Genomic DNA, 22,908 nt, shown 5'->3' with positions numbered 1-22,908 from the left:
CCTCTCATTCCAGGTCTCCTACATTGAGATTTTATTTACATTATAAGCTTGTTAGATTTAAATTGGGGAGTTTATGTATAGTTGAGTAGCCTAGTGCTTTGCATATAGCAGACATCTTAAGCCTTAATTCCTTTCCTTTAGAATATTTTTTTCCAACTCATCTCCACCCTCTATTGCCATCATACTTCTTTCTGTATTTATAGCAAGCCATCAAAACTGTAGCAGCCTGAATAAGCATGGCTCCATAAACTCGAGCCCCAGGTGATGTCTGTTCTGTGGCTCTTCCTAAGAGTTGCCTTCATACTCTTCTAAATAATTCTTCAAATTCCAGTTTTTAAAAATATTCTAGAAACACTTCATATTATATGACACATTAAAATGAAGGCATGTTTCTCTACTACTGTTAAATTTTGACACATTTTATTAGAAGCTGAAGTGTAAGTTATTGCAAATGATATAGCACTTCCTTTAGCAGATGCATGCTTTCTTTTTTATTTTAAAATCCACATCTGTGCAGGTATTGAATTGGTGTAAGTAGCTGTGCCAAATGTTGTGGAAGTATTTTAGAAGTATTTTGTGAACATCTGTTTACTTGTCAAGAATTAATCCATTATTTGTTTTCCTCCCCCACAAATATGGTATTTAAGTGCTTTGCATAAACTTTGTATATGCTTTACCCGTTCAAACTAAAGGTAATAGAGGAGAAAATGCTGAACAAATGATGTTTAGTGTGTGGACATGACTTCATGCCAGTGTAATGCTCAAATGATATTTAAGTTTTATTCTTAAATCTTATTCCTATTTCCTTTTGTTGTTATACAGCTTTTAACAGATAAGATATTTCATCAACTGTAAGAATTTTTTTCTCCTCAATTTATTATCTCTGAAGTCTGGATGTATCTTAGTCTCCGGTTACAGTTTAATTGGAGGCATCTTTAATTTTTAGTGTTATGTAAACATTTTACCAGTTGTGAGATGCAACATTGGTGACTTGGATTAGATAAAATATGATAGATATTTTTTGGCTGTGTTAATTCTTACCCAGAAAAGCAGAATGTAGTCCTTTTTTTGAGTTGGTTGTCAGAGATTCTGGAACACCTATTTCAATATATAAAGTTTTAAACTTTCTAAAATTCACTTCATGGGAGGTAAAATAAATGCCTAGAAATTTCTGAATCTACCCTAGAATTGCAGTATTAAAGGTGATGGTAATTCTTAGTTTTAAACAGAGTACCTGGATCTTTTCTTTTCACTTCTATTGTATACTAAAAATGATATTCTTCATCATTAGACAAGAGTAAAACCATTAGCCTTAATTTTTTTTTTTTCCCCTTAAGGTAACATGATAGCCTAAGAATTACCTAGTTTTCTCTAGTTTCTTTATTTTGGGGGGGGGTGTTGAATTGTATTTTATTAAAAAAATTTTTTTTATTGAAGTATAGTTGATTTACAGTTGTGTTTCTGGTGTACAGTAAAGTGATTTATATATATATATATTCTTTCTCATATTCTTTTCCATTATGGTGTATTATAGGATATTGAGTGTAATTCCCTGTGTTATACAACAGGATCTTGTTGTTTTAATTTCTTTCTTACTGAATCAGCCTTCTGTCTACTATAAAGCTTCTGTGTATTTTTCAATATTCTGTTAACATAACTTTTAGCGTGAGATGGATTCTTTTTTTATGAAGAATAGTTTTATGAAGAACAGTCCACAGAACATAATTTCATAGCCACATTTTAAAATTTATTTAAAAGAATTATTTGATAAGAGGAGAAACTCATCTTTTAAGATTTGCTCTTTGGTAATTCTTAGAATTTTTCCTCCTTGTTCCGAAAGCTTTTTTTTTTTTTTTTTTAAATAGTCTAGAAAGCATATGACTGTGATGTTATGTTTTTGGTTGTCATTGTGACTTCTCTCTCTGATCTTAGCAGACCAGAGAACCAGCTCTTTGGTTTTTCCTCTGGTCTTTTTTTTTTTTTTGGTGGTACGCGGGCGTCTCACTGTTGTGGCGTCTCCTGCTGTGGAGCACAGGCTCCGGACACGCAGGCTCAGCGGCCATGGCTCACGGGCCGAGCTGCTCCGCGGCATGTGGGACCCTCCTGGACCAGGGCACAAACCGCGCTGCATCGGCAGGCAGACTCTCAACCACTGCGCCACCAGGGAAGCCCTCCTCTGGTCATTTTTATTGTCACTGCTAGTGAAGGAAGAGATAAAGATTAGCATAATTTGAATTTCTTTCATTTCCACCTTTCTTTAACCCCTTTCTACCCAGCAGTCAGAATTCCAAGTGACAGTTGAGAGATGAACAGTTTAGTTATGTAAAAAAAATTCTGTCTCTTTGCTCCATGGATTTTTATCCTGGAGGAAAAAATTGAGCTTATTGAAGCACAAACCAATAATGGTGCCAAGTTTTTGTTGTTTCTTTAGGTGTAGGAAGCAGAAAGACAGCAAATATCAGGTAAGGTAACCTGTTTATATACTAGAGAAGAGAAGACTCCATTTGGATGTAGGCCTATGGATAGATCAAAGAAATAAATCAGTTACTAAGATCTCATTTCTTCAGAATAAAATAATACTTTTTGTGGGGGAAGGTCCTGAGGTGTCTTATTTTTTTTTGAGCATCTTGACTTTTTAGCAAAGGAACAGCATGACTTTTTACTAGTAGTTTTTTAAGATTCAAAGATAAAGATTATTAAGCGAAAACTGTAGCAGTAGGAAGTTTTTTTCTTTTGCCCTGCAGCCTGGTTCTGTTTTATTGCAGAATAATTCATTGTTGTATGATGTAGTTTTGAAAGTCATCCACGGAGGAGAAAATTGGATTGGATTAGATTAATAATGTATAAAGGTAAAATATTGGATAGATAACTAAGTTGGGTCGATTTCATGCAATTGAACATTCAGTGAGCAATTGACCAAGAGTACTTGTTAAACTGTAACCTTGTTAAAGGATATTGAGTCCATTAAATTTTTACTAATGGAGAGTATGCTAGGTACTATGCTGCAATGCTAAGGCTACAGAGATGAATGAGACTTGGTTCTTGCCCCAAGAATGTGGTTTAGTGTGGAATTAGGTGTACACGCAGAAAAAGTGTGATGAATAAAATTTTCTTTGAAAAAATTTTAAACTGTGTGTACAGGTTTAGAGGAAGAGATAATTCTATCTGAAGGAGAGTAAGAGGTGCCACAGAGAGGGGACAGCTAAACCTGATTTTGAAAAATAGCCAAGAATTTGCTGACAGCTATGGGGCAATCCAAACTGAGGGGATACAGTGTTAAAAGTCATGGTAGTGTGGCCAAATTGGCATATTCAGAGCATATTGGCATATTGTGGAAGTGCAAAGTATGAGGTATTAAGGGGAAGAGAAAGATTTGCTAGGGCCTAATCATGAAGGACTTTGTAGGCTGTGTAAGGACCATGAGCTTGATCTAGAATGTGGTATGCTACTGAAGGATGTTGAAAGAATGAATCAGCATTTTGTCTAGTATTTTAGTTGGATCATTCTGGTAACCATGAGGTGTTTGAATTTATGTGGTAGTGAAGTATGCAGTACTAAAGGTGTAATACAACTAAATGATCAAGCTGCATATAACTAGGACTTAATAGTGTTGTCTTTTTTAAAAAATTGAGATACAATTGACATGTTAATTTCAAGTGTGCAACATAATGATTCTATATTTGTGTTACTGTGAAATGATCACAGTAAGTCTAGTTAATGTCTATCACCATACATAGTCACCTACTTTGTATTGTTTTTATGTGGGACATGCATCAAAAATAAAGATGGACAGGACTTCCCTGGTGGTGCAGTGGTTAAGAATCCGCCTGCCAATGCAGGGGACACGGGTTCAAGCCCTGGTCCAGGAAGATCCCACGTGCCACGGACCAGCTAATAAGCCCGTGCACCACAACTACTGAGCCTGCACTCTAGAGCCCATGAGCCACAACTACTGAGCCCACGTGCCACAACTACTGAAGCCCATGCGCCTACAGCCCGTGCTCCACAACGAGAGAAGCCACTGCGGTGAGAAGCCTGCGCACCCAGTAAAGAGTAGCCCCCACTTGCCACAATCAGAGAAAAAGCATGCGCACAGCAATGAAGACCTAACAAGGCCAAAATAAATAAAATAAAATAATACAATTAAAAAATTTATTAAAAAAAAATGGACGAAAGCCATCTTGATGAAAGATTTATAAACTTACTGCATGATTTATTTTTCACAATTTATAAACATGATTTAATGTACTTTTGACAGCTCCTATGTCCTTTCTGATGGTAGGAAAGTTTTTTTTTTCCCATTCGGAAGTTCTGTACCTCTCACGGTATAGTCCTTATGAACTCTAGAGACAGGGAGAAGAATTAGGGTATTGTGATATTTAAGATGAGTAAAGCTGAGGATCTAACCTAAGACACTGAAGAAAAGGGGGTTAATTTTTAGAAATACGTTGAAAGTGGAATCTTATGACTTGGATTTGGTAATGGAAAAATTAATAGTATTTGTGAAAAATTGTTGTAATAAAATTGGAAAAAAAATTATGAAACCAACAAAATTAGGAGAAAGCAGGTAGGGAATGGTATGGGTAGAAGAGAATGTTGAAGGGAAAAAGACCCCAAACCTGTTTTGTCAGGTTGCTTAGCTGCCTGAAGACCTAGGAATGCTGAGGGGGAAACCTTGCTTCTGGACACATAGTAAATATAACACTGAGGACTTTGTAAAGTGTATGGGCGGGATGCTAGAAGGATGGGTGAATGGTTGGGATCAGCTCACATGTCATGTTTTAATGTAGCAAGGAGAATACGTTCTTGTGTTGCTTCTGCTCTTCACAATCAGTTTTATTTTATTTTTTACTCTTATAAATTTATTTATTTAACTATTTTTGGCTGCATTGGGTCTTCGTTGCTGCGCGTGGGCTTTTGTTTAGTTGCAGTGAGTGGGGGCTACTCTTCTTTGCGGTGTGCAGGCTTCTCATTGCCGTGGCTTCTCTCATTGCAGAGCACAGGCTCTAGGTGCGTGGGCTTCAGTAGTTGTGGCACGCGGGCTCAGTAGTTGTGGCTCGCAGGTTTAGTTGCTCTGTGGCATGTGGGATCTTCTTGGACCAGGGATTGAACCAGTGTTTCCTGCGTTAGCAGGTGGATTCTTAATCACTGCGCCACCAGGGAAGTACCTACAATCAATTTTAAAACATTCTGTATATTGGCTTAGGTGTTGGTTATGTGAAATCTACATGTTAAAAATTCATTGAATTGTACACAGGATTTGTGCACTTGCCTTATATGTTACTTTTTAAAAAAAAAAAAGGAACAAAGCCTCCTTCTTGGCCTGCAAGGCCTTAGAGCCTTGGAATTTTAGATTTGAAGAATTAATGTAAAGGAGGAGCAAATTCTCTGCTTATCCTTAATATTTCTTTTATAGTAATTAAAAACTTACAAGGGACTAGTTCATTTTTGCCAGCCCATTTTATACTTCATCTTTTTCTGTGTCTTGTGTGTAGCCTCGTCTTTTCTGTCCTGTGTTTTCTTTTCTTTTTTTATAAATTTATTTATTTTATTTTTTTAAATTTTTGCCTGCGTTGGGTCTTCATTGCTGCACACAGACTTTCTCTAGTTGTGGCAGTCGGGGGCTACTCTTTGTTGCGGTGTGCGGGCTTCTTATTGCGGTGGCTTCTCGTTGCAGAGCACGGGCTCTAGGCACGTGGGCTCAGTAGTTGTGGCACACGGCCACAGTTAGTTGCTCCACGGCATATGGGGGTCTTCACGGACCAGGGCTCAACCCGTGTCCCCTGCATTGGCAGGCAGATTCTTAACCACTGCACCATCAGGGACGCCCCTGTCTTGTGTTTTCTGAATTCAGTAATTCTTTAACTATTAGCAGTCTTCAAACATGGATCATCTTCCTAAATTTTGGATCTAATTAATACTAATAGAATTCTATTTCTGAAGTAGTTTTACCTCATGCAGACTTGGTAAAATTAATCTTTTTTTTTTTTTCTTTTTTGGTGATTTTATTTTAGCCTAATAAAGATGTTTTGGAACAAATGGAAAGATGGTAAGAGATTAAATTTTTTAAAAATATTTTAATGACTCATTTCTACCAAGTGTGAGATAGCAGAATTATTAACTATATTAATCTAAATTCTTAAAATTCTCTTTGTACTTCATAATGGAAGAGAGTGGTGTACTATTGATTGATTTGGAATTACATTAAGTTTGTGGGTGTCATGTGTGGCCATGATTTACTTGTTTAGGCTAGCATGTAAGCATGCATTACTTGAATACAGTTTAGTTTTTGGTAAAGAGGGACTACCCTTGGACCATGACCAAAGATCCTTAGAAACCTTTCTAGAATTGAAAGTTTAGAAGGAAAAATGGGCATAGGAGTTGGTCCATGTAAAATATTTATTTAGAAATCATATTGTTTTCTTTGCAAAATAGTTCATACATGTGTTTTAAATTTATAATTTCAGCATTCAAGAAAAAGATGAGAAGTTGAAGACTGTAGAAGAATTACTTGAAACTGGACTTATTCAGGTGGCCACTAAAGAGGAAGAACTGAATGTAAAGAATTTTGTATATTTGTTTTCCTTACGATTATTCAGTGAACATGAAGCGGTTTTACTGTAATGTGTAATATTTTCCCCATACCTTTTAGTTACCCACATTTTATGAATTTATATGATGTCCTTTTTCATTAAATTTAAGATTTTATTATAAATACAAAAATGTGTAGTTACCTGTAGCATTCACTGCCTTAATGATGTAGATATTATTGTTATGGTTTGTAATAGATGCTCCCCCACCTCCACTCATGCCCGAATTATAACCAAACAACAACTAGTTACAAGAATAACTAGTGGACTTGATAAGTTCATGAAATAGTATTGGAGGCCATAGAATGGAGAGAATGCAGTTTTATTTTATGATTATCATTAGCCTTAACTAACTTAATTTGGATAGGATTGCTGGAAGAAATAAGGTAAAAGGTGTATTTGATTTTAGGGAGAGAAGTGACTTGACTGTGTGGTTTTCAGGTTGTGGAAACATAAGTAGAAATACTTGTGAGGATAATTGAATTAAAGTCCATTTGCAGAATTGTAGACATATAGAGCAACTGAGATTTCTGGGCCTTCAGAGAGGAAAAGAAGCAGCTAGAGAAAAATGAGAAGCTAGCTGTTTTTTCAGAAAATAAAAGTATGTTGTGCTTATGTGTCTTTGAAAAAGGCAATAAGAACAGAAAATTCATCTCTGACAAAAGAAGTTCAAGACTTAAAGGCCAAGCAAAATGATCAGGTAATATATTTAGTAGATCCTGCAACCATTCTCTTTTAAACGTTGGGCAAACCTGTTATCAAATATAGCAGCAAGCCTTTTTTTTGTTCCTCCCTTCTCCAACATGGAATTTGTCAATTATAGTTTTAATCTGTGAATGATTGGTGACTTGATTATCAGTAATAGAAGCTGCAATTTATTAAATGCTTACTTTATGCCAGGCACTGGATAGAGTATTCTAGGTAGGATGTCATTGCTTGTTACTATAGTGATAAAAGGTTTTGAGTATACATATATAAAGTAAGACTCTAAATAATAGTAAAAGAGGTTACCTGAAGTTAGGAAATTTCCTATTTTCTCCTTATCTGGTTAGAATCATTGAGTCAATAATTTTAATATTTATCTATTGGTTTTTCTTTTGACCTACACTTACCATAAGTAGCTTTAAAGCTGCTTACTTTCAAAGTGCTTTTCATTTTCATAATTATGACATTTAAAAAAATCTAGAAAGAATTACTTCCCAGGTTTACTTTTCCGGGGTTTTGGTGTAGTGGAAAATTTAAAGAACAACATACTTTTCTATTTATGACCCATTTATATTTTGAGCAAATTACCAAGTAGGATACCTTCCTATTTCTAGGTTTCCTTTGCATCTCTAGTTGAAGAACTTAAGAAAGTGTAAGTAATGACATTATTAAACTGGTCTTTTTCTTTTGGTCCAGTTTTATTAGTGCTCATAAATCTTGTTTTATTGTGCAATTAAGATGGCTAGGAGTTTTCATTGCTGGAATAAGGAGACTTAGCTGTGCTTTCCCAGTGCAGTTGTTAAAAAATCAGTTTCCATGATTGACTCCATTTATTAACTTGTGGCATCAAATTGTTAATTTTCTGTTTCTGCACTAGGAACTGTTAATGAACAGGTTATATTGGATAGAGATCAGTTCCTTGTATGTGTTGTTTTCTTGAAGTGTCTATAAAGTTTAATACCATAATTGTATGTAAGTTTTGCCATAGCTTTCAGAGCCCAGAAACCTATATTGTTGAGAGGAACTCAGTTCTCCTTAGTATTCTTTGGGGTGCAAATCTTATATTCCCTGTGCACTTTGGAAGCATGTCACCAGCTTCTCCTTGCGTGCATAGGCTTCAGCCATCTGGTAGTTACTGCTTAATTCTCATTTAGGAAGAGCTTTAAGTATTTTTTTCCCCTTCTGTCTGCAAAATATGGTTGCTCTTTTACTTAAAATGGGAAGAGTTGATTTGGTGAGCCTATTAATGATTTGGTACTATTTTTATATCTTAGTTGGTGGATCTTGATGATTTCTCCCGAAGTTTAATAATGCATTTCTTTATCTAAGGATCCATGAAAAAGATGGAAAGATCAAGTCTGTGGAAGAGCTTCTGGAAGCTGAACTTCTCAAAGTTGCTAATAAGGAGAAAACTATTCAGGTATTGAGAGAGAGAAAACTTATGTTTTGCTTTTTTGTTTATCAACTTTAGTGAATACCATTTAATTTCATGTGTTTGTCTGTACATTGCATTTTATGTCAATTTCTGTGTTTCCATTGTCCAATCTTGTCTGTTTTGTCATTGTCAAGGATTTGAAACAGGAAATAGAGGCTCTAAAAGAAGAAATAGGAAATATCCAGCTTGAAAAGGCTCAACAGGTAAAAATCCCAGAGCCATAGCATGACAGATTCATTAGTGTATGTGTATTAATGAACTATTTGGTTTTTTTCTGTTACCCAGAAGAAAACTTTTAGTAGTGTGCTGTAAGTATATTGGGTTATGTGCTTTTTTATTATTTTTGCCTGATTTGAGAAAATGTTTTAATATTTTAATCAACATATCTTTTAACTGTTTAAAGTTTTTTTTCTGGAAAGTTTTCTATATTAATGTTTCATTTTAGTTTGTCAACTTAAAAAAAAAAAACACTTTGGTAAACCTTTTTTTTTTTTTGACTGCATGTTCCAAAACATTTTGTTATAGAATACGTATTGCTCAACCTTTGCCTATAGAATAAAGTACAGATTTCATTGGGGGATTTCAGAGGTAGATGTGGTTACTGGAAATAGATGGGTGGTTTTGGTGAATATAATCTGATAAGGTTTGATTGAAAAAAGTGGTGAGATTGCATGGAAGAGATGATTCATTCATTCATCCAACCAACAGATTCATTCAATATTTATTCAGTTCCTCCTGCTTATCAAAGTACTATGTTAGTGGTTGGAGATAATGTGTTGAATGAAATAGGGTATGAGGAAAAGATTAAATTCCTAATGTAGACTGAGAGTTCAGGAAGGTCTCCTTCTGAGGAACTGACATCTAAGCCAAGATCTGAAGGGACTGTGAGAAGGCAGTGGGGAATGAAAGGTACTATTGAACTGTGTATGGTAAGAAGAGGAGATTAAAGGACAATATAGAGTACTGTTGAGTAGTTGGCCTTGAAGAGTGGGAAGAAAAAGCGCTTTGACAAGATAGGGAGGTATGTGGACAGTTAATATTCTAATTTTCACAATTTAAAAAAGTATCACATTGTTTAGACTTATTCATAACCATATTCCTTGTCTCTTCTACCCCCCCCCCCCCCCCCCCGTTTTTAATTTATTACTCTTACTGTCATTGGAGTCGAGAAGGTGAAATCAAGTCATCTCTGTTTTGGCTAGGTCTTTGTAATTTGAAGTGTGCACATTTTAAGGTTTACCATAAAGCCTATTAAGGTAAACTGAAAGGATTATGAATTGCTTTTTTTCTGCTTCTTTCTTTATATTTTAGTTATCTATCACTTCTCAAGTTCAAGAACTTCAGAACTTGTAAGTACCATTTGCCTCATTTCCCTTTAATATCTCTCTTCCACAAGTTAAACATAATTATAATGAAAATTGTAGCTCCTTTTTATTTGATTTCAAGTAATATTTTAAAGAACATCGGGCTTCCCTGGTGGCACAGTGGTTGAGAGTCCGCCTGCCGATGCAGGGGACACGGGTTCACGCCCCAGTCCGGGAAGATCCCACATGCCGCGGAGCGGCTAGGCCCGTGAGCCGTGGCCGCTGAGCCTGCGCGTCCGGAGCCTGTTGCTCCGCAACGGGAGAGGCCACAACAGTGAGAGGCCCACATACCTCAAAACAAACAAACAAACAAACAAAAAAACCCATCAAATTATATCTCACAAAGGCCTCAAAGTCTTAAATTTTTCATTAGGATTTAACCTATAGGTTTTTTGATGGGAATGGGGATAGAGTGGAAGTCTTATTTTTCTGCTTTATAATCTGAATGTGACCTTCAACTGACAGTGTTGCTCTTTGCCCATTTTAATAGCCACTGTGAAACTGGTTATATATTTCATACCCAAACTAGCTGTGATAAGCTAAATTTGCTGGTATTGACTTAAACAGGGTGTTAAGGGGTGGGAGTAGAGCTACTGCTTAATTTGATATCTCCAAAATCTTATATGCCTTTATACTTGAAATATTTATTTTTTAGTTTATTTAATCAGTTCGGGTTATGAGTACAACCTAAAATACGCTTTTCCAGTTTCCAGTATTTTTACTTTGTTTAGTCATGTAACATTTTCACTGATAGTTCTTAACTTATTGTTAGATTAAAAGGAAAGGAGGAACAGATGAATACCATGAAGACTGTTTTAGAAGAGAAGGAGAAAGACCTAGCCAATAAAGGGAAATGGTTACAGGTGAGAAGTTAAAAACAATAGTAAACACCTTTTTTATACTTGAATATCACTTTTATTTAGACTTATTCTTCTTCAGGATCTTCAAGAAGAAAATGAATCTTTGAAAGCTCACGTTCAGGAGGTAGCACAACATAACTTGCGAGAGGTATAGTATAAACAGATTACCAGCATATTTTATAAAACATGAGGAAGCTTTATTTTACTGTACTAGGAAGCAAAGAAGTTAATATGTTCTCTGAGTTTTTTGCCATAAAAATTACTGTTGTATCGTTGTTTTGTTGTTGATAAAATAACTTTTATCCCTGTCAAGTCTACTACTGCCTCATTTGTCAACCTAAGTCTGAAAGAATTTCCTCTCCTTACTTTTTCAGATGGACTCTTATTCTCATTTTTAAGTCTGTGTTTAATTGGTGTAGTAATCTGTAATCCTTTAACAAATGGATATTAACAATTAAGTTAAATAAAGAAAATCCATTCTTTGTTTTATGAATGGCCCAATCTTAAATTTACCACATATAATTGTGTTTTTATTTTACTGGTGAGTGATTCTATAGATAATATATTGTAGAACCTGATCTTAATCATGTTATAATTAATTATAATGTTATAATTAAAAATGTGAATCTGTTTCTTAGGCATATTCTGCCTCACGATTTGAAGAACTTGAGATTGTGTAAGTATACTTTTAGCCAGCATTTTAAAGAGGAACTTCTCAATATTTTCTAGACTGTCCTTGAATATTATGATGAGTTTCTTCTAAGTTATTAACTTTCTTGTTAAGTAGGAATTATAGTCCAGGGGCAAATAAGTTAAATCTCTGTTTGGTATAATAAAACAGAGGCCTTTCAAATGCTTTCTGATACCTGGAGACTGTATCTTTTCCAAATCCTTCAAGTGCATTTTCTGAGATGCTCTTTCTGCTAATATAGACTGGTTGGTTTTATTTACGTTTTCTCTCTCTCTCTCTCTCTCTTTCTAAATGAAGTATGTAATTATTATAAAGAGAGGTTAAATTTATTTCAAATCAAAATCATTTTTAGTATTTGAAAGAATAACATCTCTGAATTAACCAGAAGATAATCTTAGCCATAATCTTGATAATGAATATTGAATCTTTCTATAAAAGTAACTTGCCTTTGGGGGAAAATAGTATCTGTTGTTGTATCAGTTAATGCTGTGCCGATTAGTAAAAATACTGAATCTGATGAGCATAGGAGGTATCAGTCTTAATAGATGTTATCCTAGACAGTTTTTATCCCATGAAGTCTGTTTTCTTAAACTAAATCAGTCTACAGTGGTAAGAAAGGTATCTGTACTTCATAGTTTTGGCCTTCTATCAATTACTTTTAAGAGATTTTTCCTTTGATGTAATCTCATCAGTCTTTATTGATGTTTAAGAAGTGACCCTTTGAAACTGTATCTTTAAAAAAGTAAGATATTGAAGATATTTATTAGGTCATTATCTTTATGGAGAAAAAGGAGATGTCTTTATTGGCACTAAGATTGCTCATATGTACAACTAACTGTTTATCTTATGGGCATTATATAACTGTCAAGGTGCTTTTCTATCATTTGCTAATAGAAAGCTTAGAGACGTTTGAGGCCTATTTGTAGTAGGTATATAGATCATTAAAGTATGATTTTAGATTTATTTCTACCTCACATTAAAGAAAATTAATATAATATTTGGGGGGGCTTTTTTAGTTTTACAGAAAAAATTGAGAGAGCAGTACAGAGAATTTCTATATACCCTCCTTCCCCATTTTTCTTCTTATTTACATCTTGCATTTGCGTGGTAATTTGTTACAACTGATGAAGCAAATCAATATATTGCTATTAACTAAAGTCCATAGTATCCATTAGTGTTCACGCCTTTTGTACATTCTAGGGGTTTTTGACCAATGTATGATGACATGTATCCATCATTACAGTATTATAAAAAAAAGTTTTACTGTCCTAAAATTCTCCTGTGCTCCACCGATTCACCTAACTAAATATAACGTCTTTGTAAAAATTCTAGGTTGAAAGAAAAGGAAAATGAAATGAAGAGATTAGAAACTGTGCTAAAAGAAAGGGAGAGTGATCTTTCTAGAAAAACAAAGCTGTTACAGGTAAATATGTTTATACTTAAAATTATCATGTGAGTTACTGTCTTTGCATGTTTGAAAACAATTTTAACTACTGCAAAAGAAAATTGAATGCAAAATGACATTCCCTCCTACCCAGATACTGGGTCTCATTCCTCAGAGATAACTACTATCAATTATTTATATATCTTTTGAGCAAGCGCCCATGCATAAAATGTGTGTGTGTGTGTGTGTGTGTGTACTTAATAGTTTTTAAACATATTGTATTTAATCATACACAATTTTGTATTTTGCTCCCCCCACCCAATTAATAATGTTTTTGAGGTCCTTCCACATAAGCACATTTTTATCTTTAACGTTGAATGGCTTCATGGTATTCTTTTGTATGATTGTATTATCATTTATACAACCAGTCCTGGTTTATGGATACTTATATTATTTAGAGTTGTGTTTCCTGTTACAACAGTTCTATGGTGAATATCCTTACACACACATTTTCAATACTTATGCTACTATACTATATCTGTATTTATAATTCCTACAAGTGAGATTTTGGATTTTATGCAGAGGGGTTTTTTCCTTCTTGAAAGTGATAGTTAAAATAGAAAATAGTATCTCTTCATCTTCATGTAGTTAGTATTGAAAGTCCTTACAAAACATTGTTTTGAAGTAATAGGAAATTTTAGATGTCTGCACTGTCTCAGATACTTGTGCTCACATTTCATGCTCCAAGGGTTGGTTCTGTCACATTCCCTTTCCTTCCCAAGTAGGTTCATTTTAAATTTTGTCATATAATGCTAAATTGTCCTCCAAAGTGTTTTTACTAATTTATACTCTCCAACAGACTAAATTACAACTAAACTAAATTGCACTAAATTAAACAACCAGACTACAACAACTAAATTACACTCTCCAACAGAGAGCCATTTCCTTTTCATCCTCTTCAACACTGATGAAGATGAAAACATTTGATATTATGCTTGAAAGATGGTCAGATTATTGTAATTTGCATTTGATAGAGAAGTTAAGCACTCATCATTTGTATATGAATTGGCCTGTAATTTTTCCTACATTTTCCCCTCTGGGTTGACTTTTTCTTACTAATTTATAAGATCCTTTTAACATAGTAAGGGAAGTTAGCCTTCTTGTCATGTGAGGTGATTTATTTTAGTTTTTCTTTCGACTTAATTCCTGCCCCCCCCCCCCCCCCCCGCCCCCCGGCTTTGGAAATTTTTATGTACTGAAATGTTAAGTAGTTTGCTGAATTTGAAGTCTTGAAATGAAAGTTATCTCTGACTCTATGATCATAAAAATGTTTTCACGTGTTTTCTTCTAATACTATGTTTATAATTTATTTTTTTTTGCTTAGATGTTTTATTCACATGTAATTTATTGGAGTAAGTTATAAGAATAGCATTTCAACCTTAAAAAAAATAAAAGACTAGCCACATTATTAAATAATCGATTATTACTTGACTGCAGTGGCTCTGTCCCCTGCCTGGAACATTTAGCAATATTTGGAGACATTTTTGGTTATCACAGCTGGCGGAGGGGTGCTACTGCATCCAGTAAATGGAGGCTGTGGATGCTGCTGAACATCTTACAGTATGTGGGCAGCCCCCATAATAAAGAAAATACGGCCCAAAATACCAGTAGGACTTGCCCTACTGATCTGAGGTGTCACCCTGTATTAAATTCTGACATGTGTTTGGGTCTGTTTCTGGATCCTGTTTTCTTCCATTGAGACATACCCACTCCCAGGCTAGTACTGAATAATTGAATTATTCTAATTTTATAATTTTTTTTTTTTGCGGTACGCGGACCCCTCTCTGCTGTAGCCTCTCCCATCGCAGAGCACAAGCTCCGGTCACGCAGGGTCAGCGGCCATGGCCCGCAGGCCCAGCCGCTCCACGGCATGAGGGATCCTCCCGGACCGGGGCACGAACCCGTGTCCCCTGCATCGGCAGGGGACTCTCTTGACTCTCAATTATAATGTATTTTATAATCGACTCTCAATTATAATGTATTTTATAATCGACTCTCAATTATAATGTATTTTAATATAGGGCTTATTACACCCTTTAAAAATTGTTACTATTGTAGAATTTGCCTGTATGATACGTTTTAAAGCTTATATGGAAAATAAAAGCTCTGTCCATGTGTTCATGTTTAATTTTTGTTTAAATAGGAAGCACAAGATGAAAACAAATTGTTTAAATCACAAATTGAGGAGCTTAAGCAGCAGAACTACCAACAGGTAGGTACTGTTAGATGCCTTGCCTTTTATTTATGTGGTAAAAAATTTTATGACTCATGACCATAAGTATTACCATTTTGCCTTTTCATTGAGAATAAAGTATGTGTTGTTTTATTTATAAGTGTTTATCAAATTTCCTAAAAAACAAAGCAGTTTGCTATGCTATAGCCAAGATAAGATAATCTATAATTTATAAAGTATACACAAATAACATTACTATCTGTATTCCAGCTCTGTTATGTATCTGTGTGTGTATGTTTTCAGATCCTTTAGAATGCCTTTCTTAGCAAGTCAGATAAAATCATGTAGAGGTCAGCTTAAAAACATGTGTATACCCTACTTCCCCTTTCCGCAAACAAAACATCTATAATTGGAGAGAAACTAAGAAATGTGTAATATTATAAGTAATAGTTTACCACCATTTAAAATACTTTCTCAGAGTATAATTCTGCTTGGTAAAAATAAAATGTGTGATTTTTAAAAAAAATAATGTTAACCAAAATATTCTTTAAATTAATTTATATTATGAATGTATATGGATAAACTCGAAAGTATTTTGAAGGACAAAAGAATTAGAGTCCTTGTCGACAAGAAGCTTATAGTAGTTTCGTTTGGGAGATTGTAGTCATCAGGAATAAATAACATATGTGAAGGGCTATGTACCTTTATGTATTATGTAAAATTAAATTTTTGTTACATGCAAGTTAACTAACTTTTCCATACTTTTCCTTCATTAATGGTATTTTTTTGACTTTTGGAAGCTTAGTGTAGTCAAATATGAATTATGCATTATGAAAATTTAAGGTATTAACTCAGTGCTTTGCACATGATAGGAAATTTATAAATGTTTGTTAAATGAAGAGTTTAAGAATATAGTGACAATGAAGATTTGATTTAGCACTCAGTACATTGTATAAATGTGTACATGTTTTTATTAAAATTACTTTTTGATGGCATATAGAATATATGATATTTTTACCTTTGGTGTTGTCTCAGTTTTAGTCTGAGAACAGATTTAATTTTTTTGAAGTCCTCTAGAAAGCTGTGTTTGAAAATAACATTTAACTGTTTTAATAGGCATCTTCTTTTCCCCCTCATGAAGAACTATTAAAAGTGTAAGTAATAATTCTTATTCACAATTTGGGACGTGGCAACTGTTTTTATTTACTAAACAGTTCTCAGATAAGCAATTTGATGTAACTGCAAATGCTCCCCTAATTTTTACAGTTCTATTTGGATTTCTTGGACTGTAGGTCATTAGAGCTTTAGCTGTGCCTTTGGCTGAGCTAAATGTACCTTTTATGATATTTGGATTTCTTTGAACCTTTTTTTTTCTTTTTCTTTTTTATTTTTATTTTTTTGCGTTACGCGGGCCTCTCCCGTTGCGGAGCGCAGGCTCAGTGGCCATGGCTCACGGGCCCAGCCGCTCTGCGGCATGTGGGATCCTCCTGGAACGGGGCATGAACCCGTGTCTCCTGCATCGGCAGGCGGACTCTCAACCACTGCGCCACCAGGGAGGCCCTTTTTGAACATTTTGTTGAGGGTGATAACTGGTTTTTCAGGCATTCAGAAAATACCTAATCACATTTAACTATATTTTGAAGGCTTTACTGATTTACCTTAAATTATCTCAATTATCCTCCTGATATCTTTGTGGAATTGAATGGTGCACATTTTGGTTTAGCTTCTGCATTAAAAAAGTAAATCTTGTAATCTTTGTGGTTACTCTCTTTTAAGTAGTTTTTTTTTTTTAACTGAAACATTTTTATTGTGGGTCTGTATTTTTCTCTAAGAGGCTGCTTTTAAGGTCATTTCGGGTAAGTTGGTATGTTTCAGCATGTTAAATGTCAACCACATGAAGTACATTCAGTGATATATCTGTGTGTTCTTCCATCTTGACTTGTTTACACAGTTGGTAGTTTACTAGTTTAGAATTATTTACTATTAAATTGAGTCTTGAGTTTGACTGTATAGAGCAAGGGTCAGCAAACTTTTTTTTATAAATGGCCTGACAGTGAATATTTTAGGCTCTATGGGCCACGTAGTTTCATATTCTTCTTTTCCTTTTTTCCCTACAGTTGTTTAAAAACATAAAATCAGCTCTTGGCTCAAGGGCCATACAAAATCAGACTGTGGGTCATGCCCTGAACCCTAGATTGCCAACCCCTTATATCGAGCTTTATTCTTAGGGAAGAGCGATTTGTACTTTAATTTTCTCCCCAAGCCTCCTCTCAGCTATTACAGAATCAAATTGTGACTCTTTGCCATTTCTTTCTGCATTTCTGGGAAGTAACTAACTTATTTGATAGAACCAGAAAAACATGAATCCCAAGACTGTTCTTTTTTTTTTAATGGTACGTGGGCCTCTCCCGCTGCAGAGCACAGGCTCCGGACGTGCAGGCTCAGCAGCCATGGCTCACGGGCCCAGCCGCTCCGCGGCATGTGGGATCTTCCCGGACCGGGGCACGAACCCGTGTCCCCTGCATCGGCAGGCGGACTCTCAACCACTGCGCCACTAGGGAAGCCCCCAAGCCTGTTTTGAAAATGAAAAGAGAACACCTACCTCACGTTAATATTATGCTTTTATTGTGGGTTAGCCACTTAAAGTCATAATTGATTTCATTACCTTCTGGGGAAAAAAAATATTTAAGGCAATGTGTCTACATCAGTTTTTACTCCTCTGAAAATAGCTACTTCACTGCCCTAGATAAAAATAGAAGTGACTACAACTACAGCTGTTCATGTATTCATGAACTGTTTCTTAGGGGATGATTTCTCTTTAGCATAAATGTCAGTATATCATATTGTAAAAATTTATTTGAAAGGTTATTTCTGAAAATAGGAATTCATGGATAGGCTTTCTGTGGTAACTGGTTAAGCTTAAAGAGTTTGCCTGTTAGGTTAATGCATTTTTCAAAGCATCATCTACTTGCTGTTTTTATTGTAGTAACAAATAATATGTTCACTGTTTACCTAAAATATTGTTATATATATTCATGTTCTGGTTTAGAATTTCAGAAAGAGAGAAAGAAATAACTGGTCTCCAGAATGAGTTAGCTTCTTTGAAGGATGCTGTTGAACACCAGAGGAAGAAAAACAATGTAAGCAAATTTGTATCAGAATAAAGCTTTTTATTATTATTATTTCACTGAAATATCATGGTTAAGAATTTTTTAATCAACTTTTACTTTAGATTTCTTAATCTTTGTAGGAAAGTACTGTTTTGTGTGTAGGTTTTATGAGAGGATTATTGGGGAAACCACTTTATTAGAGAGTGGATTTTTTAATGAATAAATGAAAAGTCCATTTTGTACATGTCTGAATATCATTTTAAATGTTGACATTACAATTATTACAGCTACAGATTTTTTTTTTTAAAACTATAGTTGACTTTCTGTTAAACTTTTTTTTTTTTGTTTTTTTTTGTGGTACGCGGGCCTCTCACTGTTGTGGCCTCTCCCGTTGCGGAGCACAGGCTCCGGACGCGCAGGCTCAGCGGCCATGGCTCACGGGCCCAGCCGCTCCGCGGCATGTGGGATCTTCCCGGACCGGGGCGTGAACCCGTGTCCCCTGCATCGGCAGGTGGACTCTCAACCACTGCGCCACCAGGGAAGCCCATCTGTTAAACTTTTATCTGGAAAAATTATTCTTTCAGCTCAGTATCTTAAAATTAAAGGTTTTTATTCTTATTTTGATTGGGCTAGCCTTTTTGTAAACTGAAAATAATGCCAGTATTCAAACCTAGTATTTTCAATAATTAAATGTCTTTCAAAGTCTTCTGCCACCTCCCTTTTTAAATTGAGAGGCGTTTCAAATTTTGGTAATTAAGCATATTAGAGGGCTCAAAACCTGAATACATTTAGGTTAGAATGGAAGGGATAGTGAAATATTGACAAGTAGTAAATTTAGATGAGTTTCTTAAATTCTCTCTGACCAGAGGATGACACCTTTAAGTAGAATGCAAGCGTTCTTGTTAGACGAGGAATTTTTGCACACAAAAGTATCATTGTTAAGACTTGAGTAAGGTCAGAAATGTTATTGAAATCTAAGCGGGTATTTTCTAATGAAAGCTAATTTTTCAAAGTTTGCGTTAATTTGTTAATTTAACAAGTTGACATGTTCCTGCTCCTCTGAGTTTGTCAAAATTAGGTATGTGAATTGCCCTTTGTGTGTTTGTGTAACATTACTAATAGCATTGCTTGGCCAGAAAACCTAAGCTCAATTTGCCAGTATTACTGTTACCATCTTAACTGTGTTTTATTATCGGGATTCTGAGATAAGGAAGGTATGGTAATGCCAGTCTAATGCCTCAGCAGCAGCAGTGCTGGAGGCACTGAAGTGTGTGAAAAGAGCCAGGACACTGGAGGCCAGCAGACTGCAACGTCAGTCCATTCTAGTTCTGCCCCCTCATTTGCTGTGTACACTTGGTCACATTTATTAACCTACCTGAGCTGTGGTTTTGCCATCTATAAAATGGGAATAAATACCTCTTAGGGTTGTTATGAGGATTAATGAAAATTTTTGTGACATGCCAAGTACAGTGTTGGGCACATAAGTAAGCATTCAATAGATGGTGATTATTGGCTTTTTAGTTTTTGTTTTTAATCTGTTTAGATTTCTAAATCTGAAGAAAGGCTGAAATATAGCAGATTGTCCTTATTAGTATTTGCTAATGAAATGCTGTTGAAATAGATCTTTCAGAACTCAGTTTCCAAGGGCCTCTGTTTCTCTTTCTAGCCTCCTCGTTTGCCTTGATCAAGTAGCTCGTACAGTTCCTGTCAGGTTGCTTTTTGGTATGCACATTTGACCATGCCAAGAAAGATAGGGAAATACAGTGAATTCCTATGTCATTCCTAGGTAGACTTGAAATGTGTTAAATCAATAAAACATATTTAGAGAAAAAAATGTTATGCTGCAGTGGAAAGTCCCATGAGTGATACTGGGTCCTGTTTAAAAATCACACATAAAGCTTTTTGTAATACTTGTGTATTTGTTCTGTCCTTAATCCTCTAATATTCTATGTACCTGAAATTATATTTGTAATCTTGGTTTCTGTGTTTACTTTTGAATGCTTTTTCTTCCTTGTTATATGTGCATAGTAATTACTTTAAAGCTGGCATATTTGGTGTGTATACTAAAACATGGGAAGTGGGCATCTTTATTTTCTCATTCAAACTTCTAAACATTGCTTTTTATTTTTTTGCTAATATACATATTTTCCCATTGAAATAATTTTGCAGTAAGCAGCAGTTAAATGCAGTGCAAAATACTGATGAAGCAAAAAGCAAAAATCTTTCAATAATGGATAAACTGAAATCATTCTTTCTAAAAATGATTAGGACCTTCGGGAGAAAAACTGGGAAGCAATGGAAGCATTGGCATCAACTGAAAAAATGCTGCAGGACAAAGTGAACAAGACTTCCAAGGTTGTAATGCTAACTCCTAGAAACAATCCACTGAACAGAGAAAATCTGCAGCTTGTCTTAAAATCAGACTAAAGCATTTAATTTTACTGCAATTTGAATATAAAATCTCCTTATCATCCACATTTATCACCTCTGTCATCTCTGCTTTTTTTCATCTACTCCTTGAAGCTTTAATTTTGGGCATGCTGTTTTGTTGTGATTACTTGATTGTTTGAGCTTTGGTGATTACTGCTTTAAGCTGATGAGTCTCTGGAAGCCTATGCTACCCATGTAAGCTCTTCTTAGACAGAGTGTACCTCTTGGGTTGATTAAGACAACTTGGTGAAAACCCTGAGCCAAAAAAAATCTAACTGAATTAACAAGCACATTTGACTACCTAGAATGCACCTGTGATGCACAGTGGACTCTCCTAGGTTCTTTGAGGCACTCCAAGATGACTCAGACAAGGTGGAAAATGGTAAAAATCTTCAGAAGTACAAGGACGGGATCAATTCTGGGTGTGTTATTGGGGGTGCTTCCTTAGAAGAGATGGAATTAAAATTAAACTTTAGGTTTTGAAGTATCTGGGCAGTAATGATGCACATTTTATGTTTAGTATGGAATATTAATGTAAGGGATAATCCTCTTGACCAGAGTATGTAAAGTGCTCCTGAAACATATATCCCCTTCTGTCTTAAAGACGATTAAAGGTATTGTCCCTGAGTTCAAGTTGTTCCATGGATTTAAAGATTTCTAATGAATTGTAATCGAGAAGCTGTTTTTAAAGATTGAGAGAAATAAATGTGCCAGTTCAGTCAAGCACTTTGAAAATTCCTACCAAGAATAAATGTGGAACAGAATTATTGAATTTCATATATGGGTTAATTAAAGTTCATTATGTTATTCAATTCAGCATTCTGTAAGTATTTTGTGTGCTAAGGTAATATGCTGAATTTTAAATGTAAGTCTTAGTGACATTTGAAGGACTTTTTTTTAAGCAGAATAGAATTTTAATAAATTTTTTTATCAGTCATGTTTGTAGTTATATTTCCTTTAGTGTAAATGGATTTGTATTTACTTATATACTTATTCATCAGGCCCTAATTTTCACTAAAACCTTAATTTGAGATATTGGCAGATATTGGAACCAGAGAAATCTAAACCAGAGAGTAGAAAAATCTAGGCCAGGTAGGACGTTATTATTTTATTGTCAGTGGTTGCAGTCAGCCCTGTTAGCAGTGGGGGTTCTGTATAGTTTCTGATTGTTTCTGTAACTTTGTTTTTCACTGTTAAGAGCTACCTTTTAGCCTTATTTTGTTAATGAGGCTGGTTATCTAGAAAGTGCTAAACTCTTAATATGCCATTCCTACAAGAAGTTATGTGCCACCTGTCATAGGCATTCTTGCATATTATGATGCCAAAAGAAAGCTAGAATTTGTTTCATCATGTGTTTGGTGGTGAATTTAAGAATTTATATATATTTCAGAACTAATCACCAAGTGCATGATGGCTTCTCGCATGGCTGATGATCTACAGAGCATAGACTTTATACTCCTTCTCTATTTTAATGGAATTTAGACAGTCCTCAGATAGCATAGGTATAAAATGATGTTGATTGACCCCTGACTACAGGTTGTGCTGTAAGGAGTAAATGTTCTTGAGGACCTACTATTAATGACAGGTTCACATGAAAGGTACTTCACACATGTTACATTTAGGTAAAGATAGTAAGGAAATTATAATAATGCAGTTTTCAGTATTAAAGTGGAATAGAAATTGCTATCCACAACCAAACTACTATGTCAAATGAAAACGTTTTACCTAAAATTGCTAGTACATCCTTGTGCTTCTTAGTTACAAGTTAGACACCTATTTCCTTTAGTTAGATTCTTTTTCTCTTGGGGAATTTTCAAAAAAGTTTCTGTTCCACAGTGTCTCTTTTCCTGATCTTCTTTAGAGATTGCTCTACCACTTCTATGGTCAGATGATAAAAATGATCTCTTCATTGTTTCTGAATTAGCAGTTAATCATTTTCCTTAAATGAGTGTACCTTATTTTATGCAGTTAGGTGGATGTATCCCTGAAAAATAGTGGACTTTACTGAGTTATTGAAAATACTCCATTAAAACATCCATTTTTAAAATCCTGCCATTAATCCGAATAAAGTAACAGCTTTTTGTGTGTACAGAATATGATTAATCT

At 34.9% G+C, this 22,908-nt stretch overlaps 1 protein-coding gene across 17 annotated transcripts in view; it reads left to right on the top strand.

Moving 5' to 3' along the window:
- Positions 1 to 22,908, top strand: part of KTN1 (kinectin 1) — a 118,606-nt gene that overhangs the window by 75,587 nt on the left and 20,111 nt on the right. For 8 of the 17 annotated variants that reach the window (XM_067734739.1, XM_067734776.1, XM_067734751.1 and 5 more), the window contains 15 exons: positions 6,015 to 6,049; positions 6,468 to 6,558; positions 7,222 to 7,290; positions 7,910 to 7,947; positions 8,625 to 8,715; positions 8,865 to 8,933; positions 10,042 to 10,079; positions 10,867 to 10,957; positions 11,034 to 11,102; positions 11,593 to 11,630; positions 12,978 to 13,068; positions 15,233 to 15,301; positions 16,379 to 16,416; positions 18,312 to 18,402; positions 20,641 to 20,727. In XM_067734739.1, the coding sequence (XP_067590840.1) occupies positions 6,015 to 6,049; positions 6,468 to 6,558; positions 7,222 to 7,290; positions 7,910 to 7,947; positions 8,625 to 8,715; positions 8,865 to 8,933; positions 10,042 to 10,079; positions 10,867 to 10,957; positions 11,034 to 11,102; positions 11,593 to 11,630; positions 12,978 to 13,068; positions 15,233 to 15,301; positions 16,379 to 16,416; positions 18,312 to 18,402; positions 20,641 to 20,727 (1,005 nt within the window). The remainder of the gene's footprint in view (positions 1 to 6,014; positions 6,050 to 6,467; positions 6,559 to 7,221; positions 7,291 to 7,909; positions 7,948 to 8,624; positions 8,716 to 8,864; positions 8,934 to 10,041; positions 10,080 to 10,866; positions 10,958 to 11,033; positions 11,103 to 11,592; positions 11,631 to 12,977; positions 13,069 to 15,232; positions 15,302 to 16,378; positions 16,417 to 18,311; positions 18,403 to 20,640; positions 20,728 to 22,908) is intronic. The other 9 variants (XM_067734825.1, XM_067734806.1, XM_067734786.1 and 6 more) reach the window with 3 other exon arrangements.

The sequence above is a fragment of the Pseudorca crassidens genome, chromosome 1 (assembly GCF_039906515.1).
Source record: "Pseudorca crassidens isolate mPseCra1 chromosome 1, mPseCra1.hap1, whole genome shotgun sequence".
NCBI classification, from domain to species: Eukaryota; Metazoa; Chordata; class Mammalia; order Artiodactyla; family Delphinidae; genus Pseudorca; species Pseudorca crassidens.
This window is presented reverse-complemented; position numbering and strand designations above follow the sequence as displayed.